At 36.1% G+C, this 26,851-nt stretch overlaps 1 protein-coding gene and 1 long non-coding RNA gene across 3 annotated transcripts in view; one reads left to right on the forward strand and one right to left on the reverse strand.

The window, feature by feature from the left end:
- LOC138705986 (uncharacterized) overlaps positions 1 to 26,851 on the reverse strand; it is a 394,464-nt gene that overhangs the window by 202,102 nt on the left and 165,511 nt on the right. Inside the window, exon 1 of one of the 2 annotated variants that reach the window (XR_011333874.1) lies at positions 10,269 to 10,375. The exons of the other annotated variant lie outside the window; for it this stretch is intronic. This is a non-coding gene — a long non-coding RNA (uncharacterized lncRNA). Of the gene's footprint in view, positions 1 to 10,268; positions 10,376 to 26,851 lie in introns of those variants that run through there. 2 annotated transcript variants of the gene reach the window in all.
- LOC138705984 (uncharacterized) lies at positions 10,395 to 26,747 on the forward strand. The gene is made up of 4 exons (XM_069834835.1): positions 10,395 to 10,553; positions 15,946 to 16,203; positions 20,611 to 21,200; positions 25,793 to 26,747. Exons 2-4 carry the CDS (start codon positions 15,952 to 15,954, stop codon positions 26,175 to 26,177), a joined length of 1,227 nt encoding a protein of 408 aa, XP_069690936.1. The 5' UTR covers positions 10,395 to 10,553; positions 15,946 to 15,951; the 3' UTR covers positions 26,178 to 26,747.

A 26,851-nucleotide genomic window follows, 5' to 3' on the forward strand; every position in this document is an offset into this window, starting at 1 on the left:
GTACATGCGGAGATTGTCGAAAGTGAACGTTCTGCGTCTCTCACTTAAACAAAAATTATATCGTGAGAAACTCCTTTCGACATTGCAAGACGTAATAAGTGCATACGAATAATATACTATATCAGGAATATCAATATGAATATCTGATATATTTCTTTCACTGTTTGATCTCGAGGGCTCTATTGTTTTTTTGCAGCAACGCCACACATGATTGAAAAGCCATTATTTTTTGCTAACACATTCTGAAGTTTCTCGTTCACTTTTTTCGTAACTTCCGGCTTTGGTTTCCTTAAGTTTTACAGATATTTCTTCTATATGTTTATAGCCTTTGGCATGTGTAAATCAGATGTTTATAACAACGTTATGGCTTTCGGGAAGTGATAAATGTTATTCTGTATGAAATCTAAACTGCTCGCAAGATCATCTGAAATTAGGGATTTTGCTATTTCAATTACATGTGCCTTTGTAGAATCTGAACTATTGATCACTTTCACAATTTGAACATAATATGTGGCATAATAGAAGGCAGCCTCCAGCCAACTACCCCATCTTGTTATTATGGGGTTTGGTAGAAGGGGAACCCTGGGAGCTATTTCCTTGAATTTTTGTATTCGGGAAGGTTCTTTCAGAAAAATTTTCTTAACATTGCCTATAAAGCTATCGACGTCGCTATAAGAAGAGCGAATTACTTCCGCTATCCTATGGAGTCAATGTGCTAAGCAAGTAAGGTGAACCAACTTAGGATATATTATTTTTATGTCCTTGGCCCCTTTATCATATAGGGCGCAGCATCTGTGACTAAAAGAAGTACATTATTATACCTGATACCAGTAGGACATAAAATACTCATGGCATTAGAAAATACAGTTGCCATTGTTGTGTGGTTCACATTTTCTATAGTGTCACACGTTTGTACATATTTATTTCCAGTAGAGTTAGATATAAATGTTCCTACAATTACATTTGCATCCGAAGTTGACGGATTTTCTTGTATGTATTCCCTGTGATGTCTGCTGTTGCAGTGCCTTTCTAAGTGCCATTTTTTCTTAGCTCTTAACGTCAATTTACATATTACATGTAATTATTTATCCTTCACTGCTGAAGATATTACCTCCGAACTGGTGTACAAGCGTTCACTTTTTCACTTTGTACACGTTTTTCCTTAGGCATTCTGACAGTTTATAAATAACAACACCAATAGCGCACGCTTGTTCCTAACTGCTCTGTTTAACTGTAGGTCCACTACTATGCGTAGTTCATCGGTTACCTCGTATTCCCAGATAATAATTTCGCATTTGCTTTCACTAGTAGTAGCATACGCCACCTGTTTGCGAAGCGGAACGTGATGTTCTTATTACGTACTGTATAATTCTTTACCCACTGTCTGTACCTAGGGAACACATGCCGAGCCATTATGCTCTCTGCATCAGTAACATGAAGCCACCGAACCTGGTCGCTCTGATCCGCCCTCTGGTAATGATCTAATGAAATTGATAGCAAAGATGGAGTGGCGGCAACTAATCCTCATTCAGTGTACTCGTTACGACCCCTTCGGATTTATTTCGTAGTTTGATAGTGTTACGACGATGATACCGACTATGACAATGGTGGTGATATTGATGACGATCATGTGGTGACAAAATCTATTTCACTTACATTACGAAATCTTAAACTTGATAATATAAAAATCTAAAGTAATGAGAACAATAATTCATCTGGTATTTTCTATAAATTTATAATATTCATTGGCAATGGAAGAAATATTGAGTCATTATTATACAGGGACATCATTTTATTTTTACCAACATTTTTAATATTAACTTGGTTATACCTCTGGATCAACGCCGTTTGCTACCCCCTTCTACGACTGGACTTCGATGATACTGGCGTAGAATACAAACAAATCACTTTACTAGGTATAGGAGGGAAGAAAAGTAGTTCATCCATTTACATAAACTAGGAAATATCGCGCTTTTGAGTTTGATAATTTTCATTAGATTTTTGTTTAATCAAAATACAGTACAGTATTAACAATGATTGTTTTTATTCACGAACTGAGCTGTCCATGTGGACGTATTCATTATGCAGTGTATAGGCTATTATACTGCCTACAGCACATTAGCGTAAAATATAGAGAATAAAGTTAAATTAAAAATAATCATAATATGGATATTTAAACACATTTTTAACATGGTGGCCGTTCATTTCGATACAGGCTTCAGTTCTTTTGTGCATATTATTGCACTATAGACTATTGTACCTAATTCCAATTAACAGTTTCTTCCTTCGTACTAGTAACTCATGTTGAAATAATTCTGTACCTACTCTATAAAAGAGTACCTTACATACTGTAAATTCAATCTTCACTTCTGCCTGATCCGAAAAGATAAAATTACTCAGACATACTATCTGCTGTCCGTCCGAGTGGTTATGTCGTAAATCGTAGAACGGGAGGAAATCACGTGACAGTTAATTACTTAACGAACCCCTTTTATTTAAGCTATTTTAAACAGTTCTATAATATTACGTAGACGTCCATTTCCTAACAGAAGTTAATGTTCTCAGAGAAGACAGCCCAGCCACTAACTGGCGAATAAAAGCTGGTGGGGGAAACCGGGATACGTCGTAGAAAAATGGACGACAGTACCTGTGCGAAAGTGATTCAATATTGAAAGCTCTTTCGTCACTGGAAAACGCGAACATATTTTTGGAACGTACTGTTTACTATGATCGTAAGGCTACTATGACTGTTTGTGCGGTCTTGGATCTGTGTGCAGGACGGTTGAACTTCATTAGTAGAAGGGGTGGGAGTGAAGTACATTCAAAACTCAGGTAAAATAAAAATTGAAGTAAAAATAAAATGATGTTCCTGTATCTGTATTTGATACAACTAAAATAACAAATGTTGTTGTAATTTTATTTATGTATATAATTGTGATGGTTGTAGTAATATTGGATTATTGTAGGTTTATTATTTATTATTTATTATTATTACTATTACTATTATTATTATTAGATATACTTAAACAATTAGACCAAAGTGACAGAGTGAGACAAAAAATTAGCTCTCAGCGAGATGACAGCTAGTGCGTTCATTAGGACTACCTGTTTCTGTATTAACAGAGAACTAAAATGTTTGAGAGCTGAGTCTCGCTCTCTACACCACCGAAGGTCACTATTGTTATCAATGTTTTAACATTCATTACGCTTAATATTATATTACCCGTAAATGTTGTTGTTATTTGATCTTCAGAAAAATTTCTTCCTAGTTATTTGTATTTTTGGAATACAGTTTTTTTCCTCAAAATAAAATACGAAAGCACAAAAGATGAAAACAAAAATTATGTGATATTCTCTCAATCCGGGAGAGCGAAAGTAGCACTATAACTGCCGATGACTCCTGCATAATGAGGAAGTTTTGGAGGTCTGTAATGTAAACAAAATACTATCAAAACAAAGCGACAGCCTGCAGCAACCTCCTTGCTCTTCCTTAGGACACACAATACAGAACAGTCGGATTATTTTTCGGAATTTTTGTGAAACAAAGCACGCGATAACAGCACTGGGACTCAACTGATCGCACAAAGCAGTCACGCGTACATAGTAACGTGATCTTCAACTCGCTGGATCAATTTCCACGCTCTATCGGCCGAAATCTGCTGCGTTGAGTTATATTGTATCACGTTACGTTACATTATTACTTTACTACCACCACCGCCACCACCAGTACCAGCACTACTACTACCACCACCACTACCAGTACTACTACTACCACCACCACTACCACTACCACTACTAGTACTACTATTGATAGGTCTGATATATTATGTACGAAGTCTATGATTGTCAAGAATGATGTAAGAGGTAGTCCTACATCTGAACGCTTGAGAGCATAACATTTTGAAATTGTCATTCCCTATGTTGCCAGATTTGGTTAAATTCCATCAGATTTGATTACACGTTTAAAAACTGATTAAAAGTTTTATAAAACGAACAGTATATGTTATATTGTAATGTTAACTCAGATTAATCAATAATTATTCCATTTGTGATTTACAACTGAATCAGACATTTCTAAAAGGGCGTTATTCCGAAATTACAACAGCAAACAGATCTCCATAAAAATGACTTTATTCCTTTCCAAAGGCTGTAAATAGTGTGAGACTTCTGTACAGCGGCGGTTCCTCTATATGAGAACAGGAGCACGTGAACACCTTAAAAACTAACAATAATCATAGGTATTACTGTATAAATATTATTACATCTATTACTTTCCAATGTGCAATGACGTTCCTACATTTTTCGTCTCGAATGTCCTTTCGTGTGTGTCGTGTGTCTTTAAATCTCCATTGGACACGTTGATAGCAACTCGCACAATTTTTCTCTAGCAGGGTGAAATAGCCTGAGGCGGGAATATTTTCTGGTTTGTTACAATGGTTACAATAGCTCTGCTCGCACAGGTCTTAACGTGCTAGTGACAGAGAAACAGAGATGCTCCATCTCTCTTGGGTCTGGCATCCAGTTCCTTTCTCCCTCTTTCCTCGTTTTCTCTCTTTACTCTTTCTTTTCAAAATATCGTTACGCGCGGGGACTAATTCGATTGTCTTTTGTTCACCAAAGTAAGGAAAATATAAGCTGCATTGGTGAGTATTGAAAGCTGAAACAGTAACACTTGAAGTTTGGAGACGGACGTGTGTTAAATTAAAAGAGGATTAAAACATTCCTCCGTAACACAATGACAGAAGACCGATTAAGTACATTGGCTATGTTGGCAGTAGAAAAAAAACTTGTTAACAACATTAGAGACTTCAATAATAAAATTATTGATAAGTTTGTATCTCTCAAAACTAGGCGCATTGAGTTTCTCTACAAATAAATCCAGATTTTTAACACTATCTACAACAGCAGTCCTATGAATTAATTTTACTCTACTCTTGTTTAATGGTTTTAATTTTGGTTTTATATGCGTAGATTTGGTGCATGGATAGTTAGAATTCGTTTATCTCTGACGTGTGACACAGCTATACGATAATATATCAATGTGATCATTATTCATATTTTTTTTTGTGAACACCCATCAAAGAAAGGCACGAGCCGCCACTGCTTCTGTACATCTTAATAAATGCACGAGTAATTCCATTTCTTAATAGAAATATGTATTCAGCGAGAGGAATACGATAGTGTCCTTAACTGATTTTAGGAACAAATGGAATAAAGCCCTTTCAGAAATGTCTGATTCAATTAGCTTCAAACTCTCAATTTTTTATGATTAAAAATATCGAACTTGATTACCAGTCAAGAACCTAGTTACGAATTTTACGCTGTATGAAGTCGGCGCTAACACGTGAAATAAATATTATTCTTGCAACAACAACCATCGAAACTTCCAAGAAACTCGCTCGTGCCATCTAAATGTCCGGTAATATAAAAGTAAAAAAACAAGATATTTTTACTTACAATAATACGTCTTTCATCACACCGAGTATGAGCACTAGGTTGGAGTGGCCTAGTATTATTATTCTGAAAATTTTCAGCAATTTTAAATATCTTGAGGGTTCTACCGAGCTTTACAATTGATGTATATAAAAATTTTTATGTCAAAAAGTCGTTTACTTCCCAATTTTCGCGGTTGTGAACCAGTTAGTAATTAGTCTCATTAGCCACTGGCGTAGCTCAGTCAGCTAAGGTGCTTGCCTTCTGATCTGAAGTTGCGCTCGGTCGCGGGTTTGATTCTTGCTTGAGCTGACTACCTGATTGAGTTTTTTCCGAGGTTTCCCCAACCGTAAAGCGAATGTCAGATAATCTATGGCGAATCCTCGGCCTCATCTCACCAAATACCATCCCAATATTACCAATTCTATAGACGGTAAATAACCCAGTAGTTAACACAGCGTCGTTAGATAACAAATTTAAAAAGTTAGTGTCATCATGTTCATTGTTGAATCTATTTGAATCCTTTTCATTTAGCTGTTGTGGATGTAAAAAACCAATGGGGATTGGTTCAGAAATGTAAAAATTATGGGTGCCTCAGGACTGTGGAAAAAATATGCTACTGTTTTAGTGTCTCCGATTATTAAGCTGCAGTGATTACGCAAGACGTAGGAATCGTTACAAAACAATACACGAATATTTTGCTATTGACAGGAATAAAGTTTGAGGACTCTGTCGAAAGAATTGTTCCAATTTACAGAGTGATTTTACAGTTACAAATTTAATCTTCAAAGGATTGGTAGGAAAGACAAAGCATTTTGCCAAGGAAAATTTTAAATGTATTTAATCGAAGGGTAGTAAAGGAGAAACATATCGTCGCTTTATAAGCAAGACATATTAAGGCAAAAATATTTCTACGTATATAATGTGCATAATGAATGTGTATAAACTTACAACTGGTAAATTAAATGCACGTACCGAGAAAAGTTTTACTAAAAATAATATTTTGAGGATTCAGTATTGTCAAAACTTTCAAAACGCCGTTTTCTCAGAAGTAATATATATATACTTAATGTGGTTTGCTTGTAAGGGTTCGTAAACGTTGGAGCGACGATAAATGGTAAAAGAAGCAGCGATGCTATATCAAAGAGAATTGAAGCATGCATTGTCATTGAGGTGTGCATATTGGAGTAACAATAAAACCGAAGATACACGATAAAGCGACCAAAAGAAAAATTCTATTTTTTTTGCTCTTGTTGTTCATATGATCTCTGATTAAGGTAATAGTAATCTGTATAATGACCGGTGGTTATCAATATATCTGAGTATTAATCGATTTATTATTATTTCGGCATATTAAATTAATTATTATGGATATTGACAAATTGATCAGTTGTGTGTTTATTCGTGATACGTTATGTGATCACAATCACTTCAGAACTAATTTATCCTACTAGCTTTGGGATGAGAAATGGGTTCAATGTTGTACGTATTTAAGTTATATTAACCTTGAACTTAGCAGCTGATACTTTCTATATATCTTCTTTCATTAAGTGAATGTAGCCTATAGAATATCTTCTACTGATACATCAAAATGTTCGATTCTCGCGTCCTCGTTACTCCGATATGAATATCTGATTCTTTGATAATACCAAAGCGTCGCTAGGTCGTTTATTTTATCGTTTATCGTTGCTCCAACGTGTACGTACCCTTAGCCAACAATATACCGCTGCTTAAAAAGTCAGGATCCAAATATTTGGGACATATTGCATCAGCATCGAGTTCGGAACAGTATATTGCAAAGTCTATAACTACAACTTTTCTGAAATCAGGCATCATTTCTGATAGTCACTTAACGATATTGGTTGTAATGGTACGGCAGTTACAGATGTGCAAAGAATGATGTTATACGACGATTCTAACAGAGTTGGAATTTAAACTCCCAGGCTAAAGTACAAACTAATTATCAGGGAACGGATTTATATGGACTAAAAATATATGAAATATGTAAATATATATGTAGTTATTTTTACCAAAATATGGAATTAAATATGGATTTTTACCAAAATATGGAATTAAATATGGACTTAAAATTATAAAAAAATGACTATGTACGTTAAATATTGGTACATTTTAATCAAACTAAACAAAAAATATAATGGACGTACCTTATCTTCCAATGTAGTTTCAACAAAACACAATTTTTATTGTCTGTTACCATAACAATAGGTTACAAACATTTCTTTCAAGTGCTGAAAAGTGAATCTTCTTCTATTGTCTCTGAGGATAGATTTATACTGACTAAAAGAGCGTTCGACGTCACAAGAAGTAACTGGTACATAATTCAATTTCACAATGTCTGCTGGGGATAAGTCCAAGTTAATCTTCACTGTTGATTCACCACTCATCACAGCAACAACCTTTTGTAGTTCTTCATATCCAGGGTTTTTTGAAAGTACAGTGTCCACCTTAGCTCTTACTGCATCTGCAACTTTACCTCTACCACGATTCAGTTGTTCCACAGTACTATTTATAATTTCAAAACTTTCAGATAGTGAAAGGTGCCTATTTTGGAGACTTTTGAGCGTTTTTATGATGCATGAAAATGTATGCTGAATGTGAGCTAAGTCATTCTTCACACTTATGTCACAGGTAACTGTTTTCGCAGTATCAATTGAGACTGCATCTTCAGAGTCCAATGCAAGGAGAACATTGTTAATAGAGTCTATATGTTCGGCATAATATTCAACTGCTTCTAGCCATGTACCCCATCTAGTTAAAATTGGCTTTGGTGGCAATGGAATTTCAGGGTACATTTCTTTCAACACGTTAACTCTACTGGGAGCTTTGAGAAATACTTTTTTCACTGATGAAATCAACAAATCTACTTTAGGGAAATTGTCTCTGACCACTTCTGCCACACGATGAAATGCATGCGCCACACAAGTAAAATGAGTCAATTTAGGATATACAACAGATAATGCTTGTCCAGCTTTGACCATATAAGGGGCAGCATCGCTAATAAAGAATAACACATTATCGTACATAATACCCTTTGGCCACAGGATACCCATAGCTTCGTTGAACAGTTTAACTATAGTTTTGTTATTGCACTTTTCTAGAACATCACAATGTAAAAGAATTCGTTCAGAATATTGTTCACTTAACAAACCGATAACTACATTACCAACAAGTCTACCTTCTTTGTCGGTAGTCTCATCAATGGAAACCCAAATTGAACTATCTTTAATTTCATCTCTTATCTTCTGTATTGTCTCATCGTAGATGGATGGAGCATACGTCTTCCTAAGTGTTGACTCATCCGGGATTGTATGTTGAGTATATTTTTCAAGGAATTCCCTGAAGACCTTATTCTTTAGTTTGTAGAGAGGAATATCAGCAGAGATGAGAGAACGGCACAGGTCGATGTTAAACTCAGATCTTACATTCGATGTTGTTGGTTGTGTTAAAAACAATTGTCTCTGCTTGGAATTTAGTTGTTTGTTGGCCTGATGTTTACTAGTTGTAATGTGTTGTTGCACCAGGAACTTTTGTGTAGATGATACTGCACACTGACACAAATTACAAAATAATATTTTATTGTCAGTTGATAAACCATCTTCTTTAAATTCTGAAATGTAACTTGTTAGTTTTGATTTTAAATTGACTGAATGACGTACTTTTGGCATATTTACCGTCTTTATAGTATGATTTACAAAACTGAACCTATGTGTACTCTGACTGGCATTTAACTGTTGAGCTGCACAACTGAAGTCTGTTAAAAATTTTGAATTAAATTAATACAGTTTTGTAACTTACTTTCCCATTGTTGATAGGACTGCTAATTTTCAAATAACTCTGATGTTAAAGGGATTACTGAACATGTGTTTAAATCTCTATTGTTGAAATGTATTTTTAAAAGTTAATGGAATTTTGTTTTGTTTTATTGTTAAACCTAATATAATATGGACTGTTTTATATGAAATATGGAAAATATATGGAAATTAACGAAAATATGTACTAAACTCTAAAATATGGAAAAATATGGAAAATAAAAGTAGGATTTTTCAACCCTACACATTGTGAAACATAAAGATAATGCAAAATATAAATTATATTAGCTTTATAAGTAAATATGTATTTACATATAAATCCTTTCCCTGCTAATTATAATTGAGCTTCCTCTTCATTACTTGTTTGATGTTCTTGAAGGGGGTACTGCAGGACCAAAATAATACTCTGAAAGTGTAGGGAAAAATTAGAATGTTGCGAATTGCTGTCTGTTGTGACATAACATTCTTCGACTGAGGGAGATTTATCTCATTACCTTTCAGGAATATCGTTGTTTCTGCGAACTGTTCTTCATATCAGGTATTACAAAGTTCAGGGAAAATTTCACACGCTCGATTACTCATAACTGTTGATCTTATATTGCATCATTACATTGACACTGCGAACCCATTGCGCAAAATTATTAATTTTTGCAATCTACATTGTTCCGGTCTGTATAGTCTACCCACGTGATTCAATATTGAAATAATTTCTTCATAATATACTTACGGAGCAAATAATGAATTCAGTCTAATCCAATATTCACACATACTGCAGACCGAAACTATTGCTGTCAACATAACAGTTAGAAAATAACTGCCAGTTCTAGTACTTCTCAGTATACCTACCCAAATCCGAAACAAAGTTGGTGAAATAAAATTCAATCTGACAAGTAGAAAATCACTATAATCCACTGGCATATGTAGTAATAGGGGAGAAATGGTTATGTTTCACTCTTAGGGTATTAGGTAAGCTGATCCAGACTATAATAATGTAAATTGGCTCACCTTGTAATATATTTAAAAGTTGAATAATCAAGATGTATAAAAATAATTTATTGACTTGACAACAATGCTGACACGGATCGCACTTTATCTCGGTAAATCTCTTGTCGGCTAATCAGGATGGTCGACTACGTAGGATAGCAGACCCCGCACTTGTCATGATTACTCAAGGCCACAGTACAAATAAAAGAAGATACAGCACATCAGACGCAAGTCATCCTGTTAGAGTGATCAGAGACTTTGACAGAAGCAGCAACAGCTCCGTGACTTTCTTGCACTACACTACAAGTAAGTGGTTGCATGTTTTCGCTAGTCTGTTTTTAATGTCAGTGTTGGTAAGAGTGTATAAAAGCACTGAGTAAGTTAACACCATTTCACATTTTCACTATACTTAGTACAGGTACAGCTCGATTCAGCGTTAATGTCCTTTGTCTTTGGTTGTTTGGCTAGTGAGCGAGCTGTGTGTTGCCTCATAAGAAAGAAATTTAATCACAAATGTGCATAGGAGGGGAAGAGGAAAGAGAAAGAATGATAATTATATTTATGCTCGAAGTTGAGGGACACTCATGTCAAGAAAATGTAAGTCATCAACAGACGTAGTGGTTAGTATGGAAGAATTTTGTGTTTTAAGACGGAATGTACCGCGACATGATAAGAAGGAAGTGTTAGGTGTTATGACTGCGCGGCCTGACCTGTGTGACCCAGCCTGCCAGTAGTGATGTTCGAGCTTAACTCGCTCTTAGTCTATCCTCTATCTCATACATGGGCAGAATATTCGGTTACGTGAGGCACTCGATTTGAAATAGTTTACTAGGAGAGCGGACTGCAGAGTGGGATGGGAAATATAAACTGCTGTGACCTGCATCACCTTATCGTAATCGCTAAGGCGGTCAGTGGGGAATTATTAGGAAAGCGCTTGGTTAACGTGAGACTCTCGAAAACTTTAATTCAATTGGGCAAATTAATTCGGCAGCTTTAATCATAAACCTCTTTACTGTTTCTCCGTCGCTGAATTGATTTAAATCAAAGGCGAGAAATTGCGTAACTAGCCAATAATATTCCATCACGTTTATTTTATTGAATATTCTGGCGTTTATCAAGATTACTTAATAGATTTGCACGGTCTCGACCTAAAATAATTTCAGAAAATCATATTTCGTTTTCTACGCACATTTGATATTTTTTTTTATAAATTTCTTTTGGAAATAATAAGTACAAACAACATTTAATTCCTCGTACCTTTTAATGCAGCGTGTTTAAGGTATAATGTCATATTTAGTATACTATGCAAATGTTAAGATCATAAATTTTCTTCGGAATAGTACGAAAAATAACATTTAATTTGTCTTACCTTCTAATTCAGCATGTTCTTTATGACATAAGGATTAATGTCGTTGTATATTAAATTTATTAATGCCTAACAGGATTTTCGAGCATAACATACATCGTATGTTCTCCCCTTCTAAACAGCAAAAAAAAAAAAAAAAAAAAAAAAACTCTTCCTCCCATTTCTCATGAAATAATCGTTTTCTAACGCGTACACACTGCTTTGATAATGCCATTATGCCACCACTGATATTGCTTATGAAACTGATATAGAACCTGCCCACGCCTAGGAGTTGCGTGAGGGAGAAAAGGGGTCTGTGAAGATACTGTCACTCAGAGCGATAAGCTCTGTGAAGGTCAGTGAGGCATTATTTCTCAAGTGAGGCACGATGCCCATCCCTGCTCTATCTACTTACTTTTTGCAGGGGCCAAAAGTAAATAGATACATTTAAGAGCGAGTTACTCATCACTGCTGGAGGCCTGGGTCACACAGGTCAGGCGGCGCAGTCATACTCAAAACTCATAACACCTAACATTTCCTTTTTATTATGTCGCGGCACACTCCATCGTAAAACACAATATTCTTCCATACGTCCCGTTACTAACCACTACGTCTGTTGACTAAACAATGTCATGACTTATATTTTCTTGACAAGAGTGTCCCTCAGCTTCGAGATAGATTGGATAGATATTATTTTCATTATTCCTATTCCCTCTTCCCCTCCTATGCACATTTGTGATTAAATTTCTTTCTTATGACGCAACACACAGCTCGCTCACTAGCCAAAAAACCAAGGACAGGGGCCATTAACGCTTAATCCCTACTCATGATTTGCTCCCTGCAAACTTATCAGGAGAGAGAAGTCTTAATTTCCAGATTAAAGACAGAGAGAGAGAGAGAGCGAGAGAGAGCGAGAGAGTGAGAGTCGTTATTTAAGTCAAATGACATAAATATAGTTATTTATTTAATGCTATTTTTAAACTCTGTAAGTTAAATAATAGAGACCGAATAAGCAATCACGTTTGCATGCCAGTATGCACAAGAATTGTATTACTATAGCACATAGTTATAAATTAAGAAATTACATAAATGTAGGCCTAAATAAAAGAAAAATGTTTACAATGTCTTCCTAACAATATTTCGAAAGATTCTGTTATGAAAGTTTATATCATAAAATTTAAAACAATCACTTTTATTGGAAAAAAAAAAATACGCATAAAAATAATGAAATATTACATCACTTATAGTAGCCCAAAGAGGGTTCAATTATGAGACACGTCGATCATCACACGAAGATGAAAAAGATTTTGGGACCAAGATAATTTAATTTCAATAAATGACAAGAGTGCGAAATGAAATTCTCAACCTTCAATATTAGACACACCAAAGATAAGATTTCAGAGAAGGTCAGGAATAGACTGCCAGTTTGCAAAGCGATGACGAAATTCAATAAAAACTAATAATAATGGCAATTCTGGAAATATGTTGCAATTTTATGTGCAGCTGGTTGCAATATGTCACAAGGGATTTAGACCTTTCGTCGCAGTTAAGGTCGTCACCAGTGTAACTCACCATGGATAACTCGTCACACGTAGGCCTAACTATATCCCTTTTCATGCTACTTAGTTCATAAAGATCGCGGCTTTTTAGCCACTCAGAACAACACGAGCCATTCGCGGTTAAGCAACGCTGCCTAGTTGTATTTTTGAGACTCAGTCGCTGTTAGTTATGGTAAGTTAAATATTAATGCGCCCAGAAAAAATAATGTAGCCACGAAGGAAATGAGACATGAACTAAATCGCGCGAAAAACATTATAGTTAAGCGGTATATTTTATTATATTTTGTCACACATAATTCGTAGCACGTTTCTGTTTGTTACACATACTTAATTCTCATTAACTGGAGTAAACGAAACCAGATCGACATACTGTTAGGAAAATGTATACTTAAGACTACCAAGAATTGGTTGTATGAGTAATACATTGTGACTATAATATGAAGGTAGTGACTAATGTATGTAATTTCAGAAAAAATTTTCTGCGAGTTAGCGAGCTGTTACTTGATAGGTCCGGATGTTATGGTCTTCACTGTAATCTTGATACTTTCGAACTATTCTGTGTATCATATAATCGATATCTGTAGTTTTTTCCCCCTTGGTGTCCTGCTTCAAGTATTTCAACATCATTCTGTATGCCTGTCTCCTCGGCTTTGTTGAGGCCGTAGGACATGGTACAGCAAAGGATGGGATTTCCCCATCAATGTGTTGAGCCTCTTATGCCATGCCTCAATAGTAATAGTTCTTGGAGGAAATATTAGTTATTGCTTCCCTTTTCACGTCGATGCCCTTTCACATACAGCGTATTCCGACAATAATGACGCCACGCTGCAGCGAAATAGGAACAACACTGCTGGAAGGATCGATGGCTGTCATGGCGACTGTATAAGTTGTCTGTGCTACGCTAGCAAAATTTTGCGAAATTTCCGTACTGCCATCTCGTTCAAAGAAAAGAGAGCATAAACAATTTATTTGTTGAACCGGTAGTAATAACTGGTCTGTTGACACGTTCACTCATAAGCCATTAACATATTGTTTTTACGTTGTGCTCATTACAAACAATACAGCAGAACACATCGCCATGACACAACAGTGCACGATGTTATTCGTCTGCTAATTCCCACCCTATATTCTACAAGAACCAATCAGATTCACTGATGGCGGCTGATGGAGACTGCCACCACCTCTGCAAGCTGATGGCACCGGTGCGACACCGGTGGAGCATCAGTGACGGCATCGGTGAAATTCGGAACACCGTGATGCCATCAGATTGCTCAACGCTGAGATTCGGAATACGCTCAATGTTATCCTCGATATAGTCGATGATAGGCAGAAGGTCATCTTTAACAGTCTTCTGAAGGTCACCAAGGCACTGGCACGAAAGCCAGAGCCCTTTGCGAATGAAACCTTAATCTCATTTCTGTTTTGTTTTCGGTCTGACATTTTTTTTGCTGGTTCCCTGTAATTGTAGATGTTTCCAAAACGCTTGGCCAAGATGGAAAAGACAACCTGCGAAATGTGTTCTTGGAAACACAGCGGTAATGGCAGCGGGAACTACGTGATAATATACAGTAAAAGTAGTGTCTATGATGTGTCTATGTTCGTCCCAGGGATCTGTAGAGTAAGAAGACGAAATTTAATAAGAACTCTTGCAAGTGGTATGTGTGTGGGCTAGGGCCAATGGCCGCTCTGAGGAGAGGCATTGGTTGAAGGAAGCTACCAATCGCTTGCAGGGAGGGGATCATTTATATCTAAACTCTCTACCACGAGTACCTTACCCCTTAGCGGCCTCGAGCTGATGCTGCCCGCAATACACTCAGGTACAGATAGGCTCCGCCCCCATATGCGCCAAGTCACTCTAAAAATTACTGGGACGGACTCATACGTGTTTTTTTTCCCTAGATTTGTCAACATTTCGGTTTCCAGTAGGTTCATAATTAAAGCCTATATCTATAATGGTATTCTAAATGCTTCCGTCCTAAGCATAATATGCATAAGCCAATGTCATAAAATGTAAGAAATGAAGACAAACACACAAATAGCTGATCTATTAAAAATCTTATAAAATATTTCGGGCCCTCAGTTTTTCTAATGACAGTACGACTGTAGCATCTCAGCTTCAAGTATTTTTGTGTTGTTGGTAGGGTTGATAATAGCGAAATAGTATTTGGCAAAATGAATCAAACTATTTGTCATGGGATTATGTTAAATTCACCTTACAGTCGGGGTAAAATTCACATTTATTAAGGAGTGAATTTATCAAGAGAATTATAGATTTGGAATATAAAAATTTTTATTAAAAGTTAATGGTTCTTTCCTTGAAATAAAACACTGGCGATTCTCTTCAAGAATTCCTGGCAATAAGCCCGATTGCTCCACATGAGAACCACTGAAGAAATGTGTAATATTTTATTATTCACAACAAATTTTGAATACCTTTTTTCGTAAAAGAAATTATAATACGAAAAACCTTATAATAGTCATATTATTATTTATTTTCAGACAAAACTATTGCTGGACGCTAAATCCAGTCTACTTTTAGTCCTAGGTTAGAAAATATACGTTAATTTTTATTAGAAATGTACACATTTCAAAATTTTTGTCATTCATAAAGAGCTATGCAGTTACAAAAAATCATTAAAAATCCAGCAACAAAGCGACTTCTCATATATGCTAATATAATCTGAAGTAATTAGAAAAAGTTTTTACATTGCACATCATTATCATAACCACTTTGAGAAGAAATGGTTATTTAAGTGCTTAGGAAAATTCTTGAATTTACATTATTATTTTACAGTTAACGATGAACGACACAGAAACTTGCCGTGAAGGCGATGCACCCGCATGGTTGAACAACGATTTCTTAGAGAACGCGCTGAGGGTCGGAGAAGAGGATTCCAGTATCAAAGTGACATGGAGCAGTGTGAAGCCGGCAACAAGTGTCGGAGACAACTATTCCAGTGACATGTACAGAGCAAAAGTAAAATTCGATGAGGAGGAGAGGTCAATTATCATCAAGACTTCCAAACCTTCATCTAAAGGAGCAGTGGCGAATGTAAGTACAATCTACAATTTATGCTACAGGTGTACGTCTGGAAAGAGATTTCGCTTAGTACGGCTCCGTGCGAAAAGTGACACGGGCTAATAACAGCTCGTTTAGCCGTGTTTCAGAGCGTCAGGTTTCAACGATAAAATATTGCGAATTTTACATGGTATTACAGATGAAATTTATTGCATTTTCTATGAATGAATGAATGAATGAATGACTAAATAACTAAATAAACAAATAAAAAAAATAAATCAATCAATGAATATAATTTATTACGAATATATATATTAAATACATTAAAATAAATTAAAAACTATTCTTACTTACTTACTGGCTTTTAAGGAACCCGGAGGTTCATTGCCGCCCTCACATAAGCCCGCCATTGGTCCCTATCCTGAGCAAGATTAATCCATTCTCTATCATCATATCCCACCTCCATCAAATCCATTTTAATATTATCTTCCCATCTACGTCTCGGCCTCCCTAAAGTTCTTTTTCCCTCCGGCCTCCCAACTAACACTCTGTATGCATTTCTGGATTCCCCCATACGTGCTACATCCCCTGCCCATCTCAAACGTCTGGATTTAATGTTCGTAATTATTTCAGGTGAAGAATACAATGCGTGCAGTTCTGTATTGTGTAACGTTCTCCATTCTCCTGTAACTTCATCCCTCTTAGCCTCAAATATTTTCCTAAGCACCTTATTCTCAAACACCCTTAACCTATGTTCCTCTCTCAAAGTGAGAGTCCAAGTTTCACAACCATAAAGAACAACTGGTAATATAACTGTTTTATAAATTCTAACTTTCAGATTTTTTGACAGCAGACTGGATGATAAAAGCTTCTCAACCGAATAATAACAGGCATTTCCCATATTTATTCTGTGTTTAATTTCTTCCCGAGTATCATTTATATTAAATTAAAAACTATTGTAGATATTAAATATTAATAATCACATTAAATACTAAAATAACAATTCAATTGAATGAATTTACCTCCTTAAGGGCAACGCTCTTGGTCGGGGGGATTACCTTATACTCGTAATAAGTTCTGGAATTGTCGACTGCTGGAAATATAGGACACTAATTTTTGTACGATTTCTTCGTACTACACATATCATAAATTAAGTTTCGCTGTTATGCACTACACTGCAAAAAAAAAAAAATAAATAAATAAATAAATAAATAAAAAAAAAAAAAACTGACAAACTTAATAGCACTGAATGGAGGTCAGCTGAATACTAATGCTCTAACCTAACCTTGACGACGACCCATTAGCCTGTGTTAGCTGTCCGTACTATGAAACACAAGAAAATACACTTACGCACTATTTTCTCAGTAGTCGCAATCATTCTATAACAGCAAAACTTTGACGACATTTACCTGAGGGAAAATTGTTTCCTGACTAATACTCTGTAGTAGCATGTGGGGAAATGTCAGTTGAAAAGATAAAAAAACTTTGACGAGTATTTCTGATCATTTCAGTTATCGCATTAAGATTGCGACGGAAAAGTATCGGCTGCTAAATTCATTATGTTTGCGGTACTGACTCTGCAGGTATCTTCCACATACTAGAAGCACTGGATGAACGAAAGAAATGTCATGGGACAAACTTAATGTACTCGAAACAGGTGGAAGTTCTACTGCATTCAGAAACAATAGGCCTATGAAGTATAATCCAAAACTTCAGATAAAATCGTGTAATTTACTACTGTGTAAACTTAGTTTACAGCAGCAGTAAAATAAAAAGCTATAAATATATGCATGTATTGTATTGTATTGATTAACATTCCATGGAATTCAAACATTGCTTCACAGCTAGAATATGGAACAAGTCAAAAAACTTAATACTACTATAAAGTCTTAATTTATAGTCACAGACTAGTTGAAATATATACAGAAGTGGTTTACAATATAGTCTACTAGTACAACACAATTTCATGAAGCGTTGTTGAATGTCATGAATTCATCTACAGAATAGAAGGCGTGAGAAATTAGGTACTTCTTTAATTCGACCCTAAATAATCTTATGTATTGAGTTTCTTTTTTGATATCAATAGGGAGGCTATTAACAATTTTTACTGCCATATAACGCATTCCTTTTTGATAGCACGACAGACTTGGCGATGGAGTATGAAAGCATTTTTGACGCGTATTTATGCTATGAACTGTTGAATTAATTACAAAGTCTTCACGGTTACATACAAGGAAGATTATTAGTGAAAAATATACTGACAAGCCATGGGCATTATTTGTAATTTTTTCAAAATATTCCTACACTATTCCCTAGATTTGGCACCTACTATTATTCTAATTACTCTTTTTGTAATAGAAATATACTGTTACTGTCTGTGGAATTTCCCCAGAATATTATTCCAAAACTCATTACCGAGTGGAAGTATGCAAAGTATATTGTTTTTAAAGGTATTGATATTTACTATCTTTTGCATAGATCAAATAGTAAAACATGCTGAATTTAGTTTGGGGATAGTTTCTTTAATATGATTTTTCCAATTTAACACATTATCGATTTTTAAGCCAAGAAATTTGGTTGTTGTTGGTGTGTCTAATAGAAAACTATTATTCATTATTGCGCTTGAAATTTGCGAGGTTGAATTTTTGAGACCCCAGCCGCCGTTCGTTATCGCCCCGACCGGCAAACAGGGGCTTTCATCGGACGCGGCCATGTCACGGGAACATAGATTTGATTCTAGTGAACATAGCTTTTCGAAATTGTTTGTGATGAATGATGGAGTTTTTGGCTATTGAATGCACCTGGAATAGTTTTCATCTAGTTCTTTGTAAGACAAACAAATTTTTTAATAATAAGGTTTTTAGAGTATTGTTACACAAAATGACATTGGTGCACGTTTCTAAAAAATAATAAATATAGGATTATGACATTTACAGGGTACTTATTAACCATATTCATGTAATTATTTTAAGGTAACTAAAAATGTCTGATTTATGCCAAATAAAATTCGTTTTTGATCAAATTAATTTTTTTCCAACTAGAAAAATTGACATAAACCAGATATTTTTTGAGTTAGGTACCTTAAAATAATTTCATGAATATGTTTAGTATGCATATACACTATCTAGCAAAAAATAATTGGGCACTGTTTTTGCCCTTTAGAACCTCGTGGTACCACCTCTTGTTCCTATAACAGCAGCCACCCTGTCAGGCATGCTCTCCACTAATTTGTGTAGGATATCCACTGGAATGCGTCGCCATTCCTCTTGCAACATGCTACTCAGTTGGACAATGGAAGTTGGCCCCATGTTTCGGCGGCTACTATGCAGTGGTATGCAGACAATAATGTTCAGCGGTTGGACTGGCCTGCACAGAGTCCTGATCTCAATCCCGTTGAGCACCTTTGGAACGAATTAGAAAGGCGATTGAAGTCTCGGGAGATGCGGTCAACTTCCATTGTCCAACTGATTGCCATGTTACAATAGGAATGGCGACGCATTCCAGTGGATATCCTACACAAACTAGTGGAGAGCATGCCTGACAGGGTGGCTGCTGTTATAGCAACAAAAAGTGGTACCACGAGGTTCTAAAGGAGCAAAAACAGTGCCCAATTACTTTTTGGTAGATACTGTATTAACGTGCCTTGAAAATTTCATTATCCTATCTTAATTATCTCGCAGAGCAGAGACGTGTGACGTCACTGAGCGAACAGTTGGAAATGTCCGTCTTATTGGCTGAACGGTGCGAATAGAAGGGAGTTCAAGAATATACGTTACAAAGCTATCGTAAATTGCTTCTTTCTTGGCAATAGTAGTTAGCTTATATTTTTTTTGTGTAAAACATTTTGATTAGCAGTTTTACGTAGTTACTCTATGTACATATTTTGTCTGTAAACAGCAAGTATTAAGTGATATCTTAAATCATGGTCCCACGTGATATTTCTTCACATCATTCACATCACGCCACATGAAATGACACAGTCACGTTGTACAGTACGATTATTTAGTCCTGACAGTCGCCGGCGATCTGCGCCTGGGTCAGGCGAGTCCATTAAGTTACGCCAAGGGATGCTCAGGTTAGTCTGTTGCCTGCAGTCGAAGCAATCGGATGTCTCGCATGCGGTATAGCATCGTGTTTCCAGTATAGTTGAGCTGTACTGCATTCCTTTAGCGACCGCTCGCCCTTATCTCTATTCCGGAACTCTTTCCACTACTCCTGTTACTTCACCTCTTTCGCGTCGCTGAGCTGTCAGGATTAAATAATCGGGCTGTACGTTGCGCACTGTAATTTAAAAACGCAGATTAATTGAAGTTTGACTCTGAAAATAGCAATAACGATAATGTGCGCGATGCATAGTTTACAGATTGAAAATTTCGATTATTTAACGTTGGTTATTAACAGTATATAAGATAATTTGTGTTTGTTCTGCATATTTCACAGATTTTAAAGAAGTCTAACGTATTTGATCAAGAAATCAATGCGTTCACTATAGCCTTGCCAGCTGTACATCGGCTACTGAAGACAGCATACAAAGAAAACTTCTCACCGATTACATCCAAGTATCTATACTCTACCACAGATAATGAGAAAACAGCTATTGTTCTTGAAGATCTGAAAGTGCTCGGCTTCAAACTGGCGCAAAAAGATCTTGGTTTAGATTTGAAGCACTGCCTTCTAGTAATGAGAAAAATAGCTATGTACCATGCAGCATCAATTGTAGTCTTCAATAAAAATCCCGACAGTTTCAAGCCATTTATGGACAATATATTTACTTCAGGACAAGCCGTGGGCTATACACCCTTCTTCTGCTCTACAGTAGAGGTTTGTGCCAAAGAAATGGAGACTTTTACAGATTACAAGGATCGGTTTGCAGACAAACTTCATAATCTGTCTGGAAAAGCTATGGATGAGTGGATCCGTGAGATCCGAAGAGACGATATGGGTTTCAACGTCCTCTGCCACGGTGATTTGTGGACAAACAACATTATGTTCAGCTACGCCGACGATACTGGTGAAGTCGAGGATGTGAGGTAGGATTACAATTCAAATACTGGTTATCTAATCATTAGTAATAGTTATAATTACGTAACTCTTTACGTTTTTAAACTAATTTCGGCACCGCAGCCTGAGGCTTATTGTACCTAGACCCACAACTCTACTGAACACACGTACACACTGCAGGAGGCGGACTACTCTTCACGTTACTAACGCCCTTCGTTTCCAAGTTCCATTATGTCTTCCTTCAATAACTGAAACATAACTATTTTACGAGATGCCATTTTTTATCCATTCAGGAGACTTACTGACACCGGATATTTCAGTCGTTAGAGTAGTGTCCGTTTTCTATTTGAAATATAGACTTAGTTGCGAATAACAGTGTTTCACTAATGATTAAACATAAGTTTAGGATGTTAGTAGTCTCGATAGTTGCATTTCTCCTATCACAAATCTTACTTTCTTCTTTATGTTAAACATGTTCTGACTCACGCAGAAATTCAGGTGATAACTGTTTCAGATCTTAGTATCGTCTTTATATAGAGTGAGTCGTAATTGTGTACTATAAAGTATTGTAGAGTATTCTATATTCCAATAAAAACAGATTTTGTCATGTAAACATATAGCTGTGACGGCTTTGTTATCGAAATATGTCATCACTAGAGACCAGATTTTAAAGAGAAAAGTTTTCACCAAAAAAAGGACAAAAAAAGGGAAAGTTATAGCTTGAAAAAGGACTATATTATTCCACAGAACACACTTCAGCACATTCATGGATATACATACTAGGTTCAAAAAGTTCCCGGAATTTGCTAGCATCATAGAAACAACGTACCTTAAACACTATTCTACAGCATTCCCTTCAAAATAGTTGCCTTCCGCAACAACACACTTTTGCCAACGCGTGTAGAGTTCCTGGAAGCAGGCCTGGAAGCCATTTTGTGAAACCCGTCTTAGTGCTCTCGTCGCGTTTGCGATAACCTCTTCAGCATTGAAACTCCGTCCTTTCAGATGACTTTTCAGACGGGGAAACAGAAAGTAATCAGGTGGTGAGAGATCAGGAGAGTATGGTGGGTGATCCAAAGCAGTTATGTTGTGCCTGGCAAGAAAATTCTTTACAATAATTGCGCGATGAGCAGGTGCATTGTCATGCATAAGGAACCAGTTGTTTTCTACCCACTTTTCTGGACGTTTCCTTCTCACTGCGTCCCAGAGGCGACGGAGGGTTTCTACGTACAATTCTTTCGTTACAGTACGACCTTCTGGAATGAACTCATGGTGCATGAGACCCTGAGAGTCGAAGAAAACTTCCAACATAACTTTGCTTTAAGTGTGCTTAAATGCGACAGGCTCATGTCAGTAGATTTACTGGCATGTGAAAGAACTCCTGCGGGACAAAATTCCGGCACATCCGGCGATGCTGATATAACCTCTGCAGTTGCGAGCGTCGTTAAATAAAACATAACATTTAAAATAACTTTGCCTTTGGAAGTGTCCCTAGGAAATTTTTGCTTCCGAGGAGATGTTTTCGATTTCCACTCAGATGACTGTCGTTTAGGGACTGGGTCGTACAAGTAGCACCAGTTTCATTTTGTTTAAGAAATCACCATCTTCATCAGCCATACTGATCATGTCCCCAGCAAAACACAGAACTTGATGTTTGTACTTTGCTCTGTGGACATAATTACAAAATGCGACGAACAAACAAAACACTATGATAAACAATTGCCTACAACTCAAAACCAATAATTGCCATTATCAACAAACTTTAAGGAAATGACATCATGAATGTTACCAACAAAACAAATGTATAATATCCCTTGTTATATATTAATACGAAAAATGGTAGTAAAATTCCGGGAACTTTTTGAACCTAGTAGTACATGGCATACACAATCTTACATTTATCTCTTCACAACATAAGGAAGAGTGTTGTATTTGATATAGTCAAAAAAGGACTTCAAAAGGGACTATATTACTCCCTCAAAAGAGTGCTATCTTAATTGAAAACACACTTCAGCACATTCATGGATACACATAGCACACACAAGCTTATATTTATCGCTTCACAACCTAAGGAAAGTGTTGTATTTGATATAGTCAAAAAAGGACTTCAAAAAGGACTATATTACTCCCTCAAAAGGGTGCTATTTTAATTGAAAACACACTTCAGCACATTCATGGATACACATAGCACACACAAGCTTATATTTATCGCTACACAACATAAGGAATGTGTTGTATTTGATCACGTTCAACATTTCAATATGTTTCAATATGATTCTGCCTCTTATGTCTTTATAAATAGAAAATGACTGCTCAACATCAACTGAAACCAGAGGTGAAAATTTTCTTTTTATCCTGAACTCTAAAGTAGCGCACTTTATTAATTTTCCAATGTCTGGAATCAGAAGAAGAACAATATTTATTTTCGTTTGCTCAAGAAATTATAGGCCTATCGGAAAAATATAGGGAAATCATCTAAATGTTTGCGATATTCTGTCAAAAAAGGACCAAAATAAGAGATGTTTTTTAAAAGGAGGAAAAAAGGGAATATGGACTAAAAACGGAAGTCAGAATCACATAATTTGGTCGATCGAAGATAGTTTTGAACATCGTAATTAATTATTTCATGTTCCGTGTTGAAATAAAAAAAAAAAAGGATTCCCTTTAAAATGCGGTCTCTAGTCATCACTGTGGGACGCGCGAGTTTTCGTTACGTCAAAGCTACAGTATGCATGCATCAATCGCTCAGGCGACACTCTACAGTACATAGTAAGTACAATTACTGTTACTGAAGAGAGAGAAACGCTGCAATAAGTCAACAGATGCTGCGCATTTGCGCTTTCCGCAGACTGAACTACCACAACAAACGGTACCACTGCCAACGCTGTTGAACACTTGGCTACTTCAAGATGAAGCATCTGCGCATTACTGTCGTGCAGTGAAACGTCATTTGAATGAATGGTATCCAGGCAGATGGATTGGACGCAACGGACCTGATGCATGGCCGACGCGATCGCCTAACTCAGTCCCTGTGACTTCTGGTTGTGGAGTCATATGAAGGGACTAGTTTACTCTCAACGACACGCCACGAGATAGCATCTGTTGAATGCAATAAATGGCTGCAGGAAATACAAATCGGGGCAATGTTCAAAGAGCAAGACATTCATGGCGGAGGAGGGCGGAATTTGTGTTGTGGAGTGAATGGTGTACATTTCGGGCATCTTCTTTGAACTTGCAATGTAAATAACTACTTCAATCAACACTAACAGAAAAGTAGCTGTTGCCTTTTTCTAGCTGTTCACTACTTTATACTGTAGTACACAATTACAACTCACCCTGTATAATCTTTATCTTGGTACACAATATGAAATTACATAGTCTAGGTTACTATACCTTTATAAACTGACTAGATATGTTTTACATATACTGTACAGGGTGTTCCGAAAAAAGATTCCAATTGCATAGTGCAGTTGAAATTACGTATGTTCCCTTAGTTAAAAGGATTGCATAGACCCAACCAAACATCCCTAAAAATATATGTATTTCTGAAACAACCTCTACTGTGTAGCGATTTCATAGAAAAATAAAATGTTCACTTAGCAGCGGATGAATTTGAAAGAACGTGCCAAATAGAGTTAAAAATACCAAGTGCCATATTCTTCACAGATGACAAATTTTATTTCAAAATACTAAGGATAACTGAGGCGCTCAGAATAATAACTGTAGCTGTACGATTGTGTACTCCTGCCATTTACCTTTAATATGGTGAAGTATTATATTAATTGGGATATGTCAAAGCACTCATACTCCGCACTGAAAATTAGTCCTTAGTAGGAAAGAAAGCTTTCTCAATGACTAAATGGCATATCCCAAATGTGTGGGGTTTTGTTTTTGTCCACTACAAATTCATAGCGTTGTAGTCAATATGATTGATTCCACTAACTCTTTTACTGGGAAAAACAAAAATTTATTGTTGCTCTTTGAATTATTTACTTAGTAAAAATGAAAGTTTTCGATTCAATCAAACATAAATTTTTCGTACCAAGATATACTGTATAAATAAAGAAAACTCATCATTATCCTATTTTTTTATTTACGTATTCTCTGTTTAACTAAACAGCAGAAAAACAGACGAACTAATAAAGACAAAGGCTCAAGAATTTGCACCATATTGAACAAATCCTGAGAAAAATGAAGTCTTAATGTTAAAGTTTCGCAGAGCTTCAAAAAGAACATAAAATGTCATTTTTATGAAATGAACTTCGGTTGGCATCTGCCATTATTATTCTCAGCGCCATTATTTTCATTTCTAGTCTGAACAGTGATTCAAACAGGTTTGACTTGTATTAAAGAAGGAGAACTGTTTTTGACAAATAATTCATGTAAGGGCTGAACCTACCTTATAAACGGAATGTTAGAAGAATAAATATGTTTATTATTTATTCAGTAGGATATCCTTCTTAGATTTCATAACCTTAAAAATTAACTTTTTGAAGTGTTACTCAGATGCTTGTAAGGAAACTTGTTAACAGATCATAAAGAAACACGCCTTAAACAAAATTCACCTGCAAATAATTAGTTTGGAAGGTATATTTATATTGCACCTCGTTCTTTATTTCAGATTCGTGGACTTCCAATTGAGTCATTGGACATCTCCGGCCATGGATCTGCAATACTTCTTGAATTCCAGCGCGTCGGCAGAACTCCTTGAACACCCCGAAATCTTAATACAAGAATATCATGATTATTTCTGTAAAACTCTCAGTCTGCTCGGACATCAAAATCTCCAACCAACACTTAAGCAGATTAATGAAGAGTTAGATAGAAAAGGTTTGTTCGCTGTTCTGTCGGCCATCTCAATTCGCACCGTCTCGCAGTGTGACCGCAGCAAAGTAACGGACGTGAGTGCAGTACTCGCTCAGACACAAACCATGCACTTAAGCGAAGCCTACAAAGATTCCATGAAGAAACTGTTGCCAATTTATGAGGAAAGAGGTTGGCTATGAGTAGACGACAATTCTCAGAAAGTTGGTCGTTTATTTTCAGTTAACGGTACATGTTTTTCTTGAGACATAAAGCAAATTTTTTCATGTGATCGGTATTGAATGTTATTGTACAATTTTCCATGCTTCATAGAACATTTGTTTCTGCAGACTTTCTATACAGAATGGACGAGAATCAAGTTACTAAACGTGAGAGATCATTTTTCGTCACAAATGAATAGGGTATTGTCTAATTTTGTTTATATGCTCGTTATGTTTATTAAAGACAGAAATAAAATTATTTGCAATACGTACATGTCAATAATGTTAGGAAGATGTCTGAAGATATAGGCGCAGTGTTCAGTGCCGGACGACGGCCAGTACCAGACTATAATGTTTATAGTGTTTTTATCATTGACATGATATGGTACCAACTGTGTCGATTTTTCTACTAGTTATAAACTATTACCCTTGGTTGTGAACACCTGTGTGATTGAAACCGTTGACAGTGAACGCTGAAACGTTTATATGTTGGTTGTGAATTGTATCGAATTAAGCTAAACTTAGTTACAATAAAGTAAATTGGATATTTTATGCCATACAAATCATTCACTTATAGTCTATATAGTACTTTTTGATTTAATTTAATTTAGTTGAAGTGACAATGACACTAACATCCGGCTCAGACGTTACAGGTG

Source organism: Periplaneta americana, chromosome 9 (assembly GCF_040183065.1).
Source record: "Periplaneta americana isolate PAMFEO1 chromosome 9, P.americana_PAMFEO1_priV1, whole genome shotgun sequence".
Taxonomy (NCBI): Eukaryota; Metazoa; Arthropoda; class Insecta; order Blattodea; family Blattidae; genus Periplaneta; species Periplaneta americana.